The sequence below is a fragment of the Triplophysa rosa genome, linkage group LG10 (genome assembly GCF_024868665.1).
Source record: "Triplophysa rosa linkage group LG10, Trosa_1v2, whole genome shotgun sequence".
Classification (NCBI taxonomy): Eukaryota; Metazoa; Chordata; class Actinopteri; order Cypriniformes; family Nemacheilidae; genus Triplophysa; species Triplophysa rosa.
Window position 1 is genome coordinate 22,319,327 of NC_079899.1, and position 10,561 is coordinate 22,329,887.

The 10,561-nt window shown below is 37.4% G+C and overlaps 2 protein-coding genes across 2 annotated transcripts; one reads left to right on the plus strand and one right to left on the minus strand.

The window, feature by feature from the left end:
* The first annotated feature begins 362 nt into the window (after positions 1-362).
* On the plus strand, positions 363-3,246 carry jkamp (jnk1/mapk8 associated membrane protein). Its single transcript, XM_057344016.1, has 7 exons — positions 363-496; positions 702-781; positions 997-1,151; positions 1,396-1,602; positions 1,697-1,878; positions 1,954-2,030; positions 2,131-3,246. Exons 1-7 carry the CDS (start codon positions 493-495, stop codon positions 2,347-2,349), a joined length of 924 nt encoding a protein of 307 aa, XP_057199999.1. The 5' UTR covers positions 363-492; the 3' UTR covers positions 2,350-3,246.
* A 73-nt stretch (positions 3,247-3,319) lies between these two features.
* Positions 3,320-10,355, minus strand: ccdc175 (coiled-coil domain containing 175). The gene is made up of 19 exons (XM_057343103.1): positions 10,283-10,355; positions 10,018-10,103; positions 9,815-9,926; positions 9,580-9,715; positions 9,200-9,428; positions 8,978-9,100; positions 8,336-8,445; positions 8,154-8,235; positions 6,860-6,996; positions 6,642-6,752; positions 6,485-6,556; positions 5,973-6,108; positions 5,760-5,891; positions 5,337-5,475; positions 4,509-4,588; positions 4,258-4,410; positions 4,054-4,156; positions 3,895-3,938; positions 3,320-3,506 (listed from the first exon to the last, which is right to left on the minus strand). The coding sequence occupies exons 1-19, from the start codon at positions 10,347-10,349 to the stop codon at positions 3,321-3,323; spliced, it is 2,238 nt and encodes a 745-aa protein (XP_057199086.1). The 5' UTR covers positions 10,350-10,355; the 3' UTR covers position 3,320.
* Positions 10,356-10,561: the final 206 nt, after the last annotated feature.

Genomic DNA, 10,561 nt, shown 5'->3' on the forward strand with positions numbered 1-10,561 from the left:
AAAATTTTATACGGTCACAATACATTCAATTCAGCTTAGTTTCACTTTAATTCAGTATGTCATTATACTATTATTATAGTTTAGGATTGCTACATTTGAAAGGAAAATAAAATGCTTGTAATGAAACACAAGGAAGACACATTTACCTGTTACAATAACGCTAAAAGATAAAAAGTGCTTACAGACGAGACAACCGTAGTAACAGTTAATCTGGCAAAACAATGTTTACCGTAGATAATGATATTTATTTTAAATATAATACTCGATATAATAAGCAACTGTGTGTGGATTTATTTTATGTGCTGTCACATACCCGCCATGGAGTGGCGCTGTCACAAGTTTCTTCAATCGACATGCCCGCATTCACTCAAACGAAGAAGACGCAGACGTTATTTTTCCGGTTTCTGTTACGTCGTTTAAATCTTCACGTTTTAACAGTGACTGATCAAATTAACTGATCGATTGATCGCGCTGTGATGCTGCTCTTATGATATGGGTATGCGAAAATTATAAATATTAACGTTATTACCTATCGACGGCGACTTATTCAGTCGAGAATGCCATTCATTGAGTCGATAAATTGTTAATATCAGATTTAACGTTAGAATACAGTGTGAATGTTTCATGTGAGTTTAAGGGTATTAACGTTACACAAGTGTCGTGTGTTTGTTTTTAACAATGTGTCTGTGGGTTTGATTCAGCTGTAGCGATGAGCTCCACTTGTCCTGGGCTGTACTGTGGACGGATCATCATAAATGAGTCTATTGAAGGAGAATGTGGGGTAAGTTAAGTGCCTGCTAAATATTTCTACTGAAAGAGCAAATCGCTGTGCTTTTTTATGTTCTTACTGTGTCTGTTTTGTAATCAGTTAACAGAAATAGTACCCGGTCAATGAAAGTCAATGTTTTTTCTAATGACATGCATGCTTTTACTGTGTTGATGGTTTGGTGCACGTTGACAAGCAAATCATTAGGTAACCTCGTTTTTATTACCAAGGTTTGTCCTCGTGGCCAGAGGGCCGACATGCAGAAGATCTGTCAGAAATGCACTGGATCTCCGGAGCTCTATGATTGGCTTTACTTGGGTTTCATGGCTATGCTGCCATTGGTTCTCCACTGGTTCTTTATTGAGTGGTATTCTGGCAAGAAAAGGTACTCAGAATCGGTTTTTATTAGTAAACAGCATGTCACAAACTACGTTTTTTATTGACTAAGCATCAAGCCACTGAGTTGCATAATTCAGTCAGTACAAAATATAGTTTAGTCATTTAAAGTGGGTCTGTTGAATGTTAAACGAATCCAATCCATATAAAGTTAAAATGATTTGATGTAGCAACCTTTATTCATTTGTTTTCGAACTGACACCCAGACTCACTAATAATGACACTATTTTCAGTTCTAGCGCACTCTTCCAGCACATAACCGGCCTGTTTGAGTGCACCGCTGCTGCCATAGTGACTCTGCTGCTCAATGATCCCGTCGGCCAGCTGTCCATTCGCTCCTGTGAGGTTAAGATGCTTTCCGATTGGTACACTATGCTTTATAACCCCAGCCCAGACTACATCACCACGCTGCACTGCACGCAGGAGGCTGTCTTTCCCTTGTGAGCGCTCTTTTCAGACAACATACCTACTACAACCAAATGTGTAAACGTATGCTTCCGAGATTTAATGCCCTGTGCTTTGTGTTATTTCTAGATACACTATTGTGTTGATCTACTACGCCTTCTGCCTGGTCTTTATGATGCTGCTGCGCCCCCTTCTAGTTAAAAAGATCGCGTGTGGTTTGGGCAAGACGGACCGTTTCAAGAGCATCTACGCAGCTCTGTATTTCTTTCCGATTCTTACTGTCCTGCAGGCGGTTGGAGGGGGCCTTCTGTGTGAGTGTCTCTGATTTTGTATGCTTCATTATGTACTTTAAAATGGATGCGGCTCAATATTTTTTGTTTTATCAGATTATGCATTCCCCTACATTATTTTGGTCTTGTCTTTGGTCACCTTGGCGGTTTACATGTCTGCTTCGGAGATACAGGTACAGCAGCATGTTGCTTTTATGTTCACATTTGTGGGCCTTCCCAAAGATTTTTGAAAGACAAACGTAACAAATGTGTTTGTGGTTTATCCTCTCCTAGTCTTTCAAAAACCTTGTCGCTAAGAAGAAACGGCTGGTGGTTCTCTTCAGTCATTGGCTGCTTCACGCGTACGGCATCATCTCCATTTCCCGACTGGATAAACTGGGGCAGGATTTGCCTCTTTTGGCTCTGGTACCTGGACCTGCTCTCTTCTACCTGCTGACGGCCAGGTTCACAGAGCCTAATAGAATTCTGTCGGAGGGCGGAAATGGACACTGATGTCACTGTGTGTTGGAGACACGTCTTCTCGTTGATGTAAATGATGCATTCAGATGTAGTAGAGAGATGACTAAACTGGCACGGACACAAAAGAGCAATAAACAAAACATTTTGTCATTGCTCACAATATAGTATGTTGTCATGAGGTTTGCGTTTTGTATGCTGCTCTTACGTCTATAAGATTGCTTTACTGTTTGCTCGTATCTAAGTGGAATTTAAAATGAATATGAATCTTTTCATAAAGAACCTCGATGAGCGGTTTCCATAGAACTTTATGTCCTGAATGATATACTTTCACAATAGTGCTTCATGTGCGCTCATACGTAGTTAATGTGTGTCAATTTATGGTCATTATACAGTAAATATCTTTTCGATTTTGGTACTTTGTCATATTTTTGTATCTATTTTCACGAATAGATACAAAAACCGTGTCATGCAAGTATGTTAGACCTTTATGTTATATATGAAACAGCTGGTCTGTGAATTTCTCGAGAGCCGTGAAGTAACGTTACCATTGTTCTTAAAAAGTAAATGATCTTTTTTGTGCCAAAAATATAATTGTCCTTTTTCACGGGCGGTTTAAGAATGATTGCGTAACACTACAAGATGAATGTTTGACAAAAATAATATTTGCATGTTGCGTTACGAGTTTTAAGTCTTGCTGATAAATATGTAAATCTGCTTTGTATTGTGAAAAGGACTCTCAAGTAGTCCAGATTTTCTTAAGCATGTATATTTATATGGTTACGTTCTGCAATTCCATGTGAAATATAACACAGAGTTAAGATATTGTGTTTTAAAGTATAAAAAATGACCAGTAAATGTAGTATGTGATGATGGTGTAAGATATGTCTATGGCCATCAGATCTATAAACATAAATGTTTCACTGATCAAATAAATTGTGACGGCTGTGATGAGTTTTTCTTTGTCTCAGACAAAATTGTCTTGTAGATGAAATGGTGTTTTCAGATTAATCTGTGGTGAAACTGTTCATTTGTTCGTGTTTGTGGTTTGGATTTTGTATCATGAAGTTCATGGCCATTAACTCGCGTTCCAGTCTGCTGTTGACGTCGCTGATCTCATGTTTTCTCTCTTGAATCTTAAGCACGAGTCTGTTAATACTCTCCATGATCTTCTGCTCCATATCCGCAGATTCCTTAATATAAGAGAGCATTGATTACTTTATTGTGAGTTTTCTTTTACATCTAAGTACTGTAACATCTTCCTGCACCTCTCATCACCAGGTCACAAGCAAAAAAGGAATGCTTTGGGTTCAATATAAATGAAGCTTTATTCGGCCCCGTATGTGTCATGCTGTTTACCACAGAAAATAATGTCAACAGTTTTTTAAAAGCAAACAATTATGTTTACAGTAATATATTAACAATAGAAACACATGGGGCATAGTGCAAAAAGTGAATAAGAAAAATGACAAGTTGAAAGGACATTAACATCTAAAACTACTTTTACAGTATGCATATTCTGGTGCATGACATCCAATAGTCGAAAGAGCGTAACTTGTATTGAACCATGTACATTCGTACCTTAGTAAGAACCATATCTGCGGTCCAGGCGTCTATAAGGCTCTCTGGGTACAGAAAAGACAAATCGAAGAAATATATGTCAAGGTAAGAACTGACTGGATAATCACACTGTAAAAGTAGCTTCCTATAAAGCCTCAAAGTAATTGAGAACAGACTCACTAAAAAGCAATGGTGCTTGCTCTCTCATCCACTCTGCCTCATGGGTGTACTGCTCTTTGTCTTTCTGTGCGTCAGATATTTCCTCCTTCATCTGTTCAATGCACTTCAAGAACAGAATTATTAGAAAGCACTGTTGAGGAAACATCTCAACCAATATACTAACAAGGGCAATTGAGCGCTAGTGGAATGTTTGAGCTTATTCACCACATGCAGACGGCTGTTTTCCATATTTACTTGCTCCAGCAGGACCGTGTTCTCGTAGATGATTTTTTCAACGGTACTGATCTCTGCTCCGTGAACTGTCAACATTTCCATAAGTTTTGCCCTTGAGGTCTCAAGCTCTCGCTTTAGCTCATCCTGCATGCAGCAATGATGCAAACGCATTAGAAAACTATCAGGAAAATGCAATATTTAGATCACAATTGGGAGATGTCAAATATAGTATTAAAGTTAACCTTTGGTTCTAGGAGAACCTTAGTCTGCTTTGTTACGTTCTGAATGGAGAGCTCAAGATTGTGTTTTTGGGTTTCCAATTCTGGTCAGAGAAGAAATATAAAAGCATAAAACTTGCATTAAAATATAGATCTGTCTAGGGCAGATTTCTAGGGGTGCATAACTATCTGTAATCATAAAATCAACTTTATAAAATGTCTGTGTTTTTTTTAAAACTATATTTTATATTACAAGCAGTATTGAAATAAGCCTATTTCGTCACAAAATTGCATTTTATAAGAAGTAAAAGCACCGAGTTTTTTATATTTATTTAACTATTATTTTTATAACTGGCGCAGTTCATTTGTCTACAATAGCGTACATACTGAGGCAGCAGAAAATTTTAAAAAAGATGACTCAATAAGAATCATATTTACAGTATATATATATATATATATAAATATAAAAATTGTTTGACCTTTATGCAAGTTTTCAAGGACCATCTCATAAAATAATAACTATTAATACGTGTCTAAATATTTAATAATAACGAAAATGGTACATGATGCATTTGGATATCATAGTAACAAAAATGTACTGTAAGGATGCCTATTCCCATCTTTCTACTACAATCGAAACACACCTCAACCCTCCACCCCCCAGTACCCATAAATTCATTAATAAAATTGAGCATACAGACATTTGACACTGCATTTGTACAACAACCTGGTTGTTACTGAAAAACCTGTTTTCCTCTTGAAGCTGTAATCTGGGTGAGAAACAAAAGCAGGTCTGGTACACATAAAGTGAAGTGTTGAGCTGCATGAGGAGAATAGAAATGATGCCTGTACCTGTTTTTTGTTTCTTTAAGGTCTGATGTCTGAGACTGTCGATGTTAAATTGAGCATTGACCTGCTCTAAAATTGACTTCTGGACCTTAAGCTCTCGCTCCTTCTTCAGACGAGCTTGGGTTATTGATTCTGCGTCCGTCTTTTGAAAACATGCATTTGATTTATTTAGGTTGCTATACAGTAATGCAAACTTACCTTGAATGGCATTTGATTTATAGCTTCTAATAAATGTACACCACATAGCCAAAAGGATGTGAACATTCCCTTCTTTAAGCGGTCTGGTGTGGAAAAACTTAACTGGCCCACACCACCCCCATCGAACGTCTTTGGATAAACTGTGTGTTGTGTTTACGTGTCAACATATTTTTAGCCAACTAGTGTATATGTTTTATTCATCAGCATGAGTAAATGGGCTTTCCCTACCTTGAGCTCTTGGATTTCAGCCTGGAAGTTTATTTCCAGTTGTTTTCCCTCTTCTTCAGTGTTGGTCAGCTCCTTTGCAAGATGCTCTATCACTGAACTCAATAACACATCCTGGTCCTGAAGTTTCTTCTCCTACAGAGACATCAACATATATAGATACACCTAATCTCTGCAGTAGCACAACAGATCAGATAAGCAGTGAGGCTGTCAGACCTCCTCCAGCAGTTCTTCACATCTCCTCTCTGTTTGTTCGATGGCATCATTGTGCTCCCTCACATTTTCTTTATGTTCCTTTTTGAGAGTTTTGAGAGATTGACATATCTGCTCCTTCTCAACATCACATGCTTCTCTGTGTGCAAAAACATAAGATCTGGTTATTTGTGAGCCTGCTTACTGGAAGATTACTAGAACTAAAATGCCAGTTTCACAAAAGACAGAATGGAATAAATCTCCTACATTTCAAAATAAAATTGTAAATGAACCTCTTGGTTTTAAGTGAATTGGTTAGTGATTTCTCATGAAATGTTAAGTCGCATTTTAAGTAATATACAATCAAATTGAAAACTTTAGAATTATTTATTAGTTTATTATAGAATTGTTTAACATTTTGAATCTTTGAATGCAAATCTTGTTTTAAGGATGTTTCCAAATTTTACTGTAAAGCAAGAAAAAACATACTGAATAAGAACATTTATTGCAGTGTTCTCCAGTTAAAATAAACAGACCTCCTTATTTTCTCTTTGGCCAGCTGTGCTTCAAGCTCCTCCAGGCTTTTTTTAAACAAATCTGCACTGATTCTGTAAAAAAACACACAAATAAAAGTACAAAACAATTGAATTATTACGTGTAAAACTGAACTCATAACAGCAGATGGGGCCGTACGTATTAGCATCGTGAAGCTGTTTCATCTCTTCCTTCATATTTTTGATTTCAATTTTACATTTGGCAGCCGCTGTAATGTGATTCTCGTGTGTCAGTTTACACTCCTCTAACCTGGAACAAAGAAACAGTATGATCGTTTGAATTACAGTTAGCTGTTTGCATTGTCTCAGTCGGTCTTGAAGAGATAAAGCAGAAAGATGCTAAAGAAATAAACCTACCGCTTGGACAGACTTTGGTTTTCTTCAATCGCGTCATCTTCCTCTTTCCTCTGAGAGCTGAAGATGTGTGACAGTTCAGTTATAGGCTCTGAAAGAGCATTTCTTACTTTCTGTTCCTCCTCTATCTCGTCTTCAACCTGAGGATAAATCAAAGCTCTGTACAGTATTGGAAAAAAGTTGAAGGTGCAATTTTCAGCCATCTAGGTGGATATTTTCCTTCAACCATCTAGGTGATGGTTTAGATGTTTGAATCTCACCCAGGTGACATTTTGTGCCAAAATCTGTTTTTAGGACAGTGTTTTACTTTTGAAGGAAAACTCACAGATGAGATCTCTATGTCTCAATTAGTTTTTTCTCTAGACATCAAAGAGATTAAATGGAGAGCAAACGGAAACGTTTGTTCAAATCTCCTGTGTCTCAGATATTTGTGAGTTTTATAATCTGAGCTCAAGTCTGCAATCAAAAGTCAATATTATTGAGAATCTAAATATGAACTCAAAAAACTATTATCAAATTTACCCAAATCCACATTATTTGACATCTCCAATCTACATTTCATTTTTAAAACGCCATAATGTATTTTTTAAACAATTGTCCAGTTTTTATTTCGCATAAGCGATTTTAGGAGAAATAAAAATAGAGACTAAGTTGATTCTTAAACGAAATACAAAAACTCCATTAAATCCATTAAGATTTATGAAATAGAGCTGAGCTATAATTTTGCATATTTTCCTTCAAATTCTCATTACTGTAATCTGAAAATATGGAATAGTCTTGTTCTTGTAAAATCCTGTATAATCCTATGGATTGTTAAATTAAAATCAGCATAAATGAAGAGCACCAAATAACTTTGATTGCATATCAGTAGTGAGAATTGGAGAAGGGGGTGCTTAACTGTTAATCTAAAAAGTAATTAAAAACTAAAAATAGGCTTTACTTTCTTGAATCAAATATCATGGGATGAATTAGATTTGGTGGTCACAGGTGTCCTGACCATATACTGTAGATGGATGACACATGGATTGAAACACAGGCCAGGCAGACACCTATCGACTGATGTACTATACAACATCTAAGGGCAGTCCGGCGTTCAGCTGTATTAAAGGTCATCTATGCATATTGTACCTTTGAAGAAAAGCATTTTGAAAGCTCAAATGATGGCCGCTCAGCGGGACCTGCCCGAGGCAGGAAATCAATGCTTCAGATCTGACATCTAAAAGTTTTGGTCCTTTCCAAAAAGAGTGTATTAAACACGGAGCATTCGTGTCAGGACTTGAATGTTTTTGCTACTTACCGCTCTGATTTGCTCCTCAAGGTTCTGAACTTCCTGTTCAACTGCCTCTGCCAACTCCATGAGTTCTCGTTCATGAAACTCTCTGAGGATTAAGAAAGTATTTAAGTGATTTCTGTTGTCTGAAGGTGAAGAAACAAAGAATGCATTATATTAAAGGTGAATGGCAAAGAGCTATGGGTTACTTTTGTCGATCAAGTTCTTCCGTCTTATGGATCTTTTCATCCAGCCATTCTTCACACTTCATATTAGATGCAGTCAGTCTAGCTATGTTTTTCTCCAGCTGGGATATATGCTGAAACACCAAACCAATGCAGAATGAGACATGTTGGCAAGTACTCCACACCAAGCATCCCATCCCAATTTCAATCCACAACAACATGCAGATGAAATAAACAGCTTACACCAGCCTAAGATGGTTTAGACTTGTGTTGCTGTCTACCAGCTAGGCCAAGCTGTTCTTAGCTGGTTTAAGCTGGTCTCAGAACCTAGCCAAGCTGGTGCTACGCATTTTGTCAGTTTGTTGCAGCCATGCCCAGATAGCACAGGTACATCTGTAAAGTCTGTTAGAAGTCTGCTAAACACCTGGAGATCTGCTATGTAAAAACATCTGATAAACGTCTTAGAAAAGGCAATTTTACACAGATGTCTATATGACATCTGACAGGGGACATCTTAGAGATGTATTGCAGATGAGCAAACAAGCAAAACTCGTCTTGCAGATGTAAATGCTGACATCAAATAGACGTCTGCCATCAAATAGATGTCTCCCAGATGTGCGCGCGCTATCGGGGTGTATTTTAATTTTGTACATGTGTAAATCTTACTGTTTTACACTGTGTGATTGTCTCCTCCTTGTCTTGGAGTTCTGACGTCATAATATCCAGCTCATTGCGTGTTTCTGCATTGATTTTTCTTTGTTCTTTAATCTGTTCATCAATTTCCAAAATCTAAAAACAGCAAAATACGTTTTTTTCTTTCAATTCAATGTTAAGACCAATTTCGCCTTACAAAGGGAAATATTTGAAACACATACAGTATATTTCTACCTCGGTATCCAGAGTGTGTTTGTTCTCAGCACATGTTTTATTCTTCTGCATCATGTCTTCTTTGAGGTCTCGTCGAGCCGCTTGCACCGGGACAATTTTCTCCTTTAATGACTGAATCTCAATTTGTTTTTCTGCCAACACAATCTGCATACTGGCTTTCTCTGACAGCTGCTGGTTCAACTGATCAATGACATCTCCATATTTTCCTTGAACATTTTCTCTCTCCTGACTGAAATATTTTGTATATAGATAACAGAGGTAAACATTATGGGGTGGTTTCCTGTACTGGGTTTAAGACTAAAATAAATGTTAGAGCTGTTGGGCTAAAAATGCACCACATTTCCCATAAGTCCAATGGGTCTACACGTTCTGACACTCACATCAGTAGAGCATTTTCTTTCTCAAGGAGTTGTTGTCTTTCTTCCATGGATTCTTTGTCTTGTATTATAGTTTTCAGCTCGGACCGAAGTCGATTCAGCTCTGCAGTATGGCCTTCTCTAGCTGCATAAACACAAGCTTCAAAAAGAATGAAACCTTATTGAGATGGAAATGACTGGCAGTGCATTATAGTTTATTAAATGCAAACAATTTTTAGTGCGTTTTAGATAAACTTACCAGAAATTTCTCTCTTAATATTATCCTGTAGTTTAAAGGTTTGATGACGAAGTTTGCTCGTCTCAATAGTTTCAACTTCAAGTTTCTCACGTGCACTTTTTCTAAATGCCTCCTACAGGAAACATCACAACCAATCTATTTTTTTCAGCGCATGCATACTTTCTTATTAAAACTGTTAAATGAATGATTAAATATGATAATACCAGCTCTTTAATGGCTTCAGCTATCGCTCTTAGGTGGAGACTTGCTTCATGACTAAGTGAAACACTTTCTTCTCTCAATCGTTTATCTGTAAGGTGTGAATGAATCCGTTAATGCTATTGCACAGATACTTTTAATACGATAATGTCACTGAAATTATTGTATTTAAAGCGACACAGGGATATTACCAAAAGACGCCACACGAAATTTCGTTAGATGAACGAGTAGGCCTATTTCACAGTTATAGATTTAAAGAACGTTCCTTACCCAATTCGCCTAAATGCTCTAACGCGACCCGTACCGCGGGCACATCCGGTACCTGATAAGCCGTCATTTTATTATCAGGGAACGAAAATCGCGATGCAACAAGTAACAGACCGAAAGTTACACGAGTTTAAACTTGAATCCCTTCAACTTCACTCGCTGCTCATCTGTGTACTCGACTTGTTGGCATGACGACGAGCGAGCAGGTATAAACTCTAGTGTATGATCTTTATTTCATTCATTTCGTCAGCAAAGTCGCTGTTTGTTTGTGTTTATGTCCCA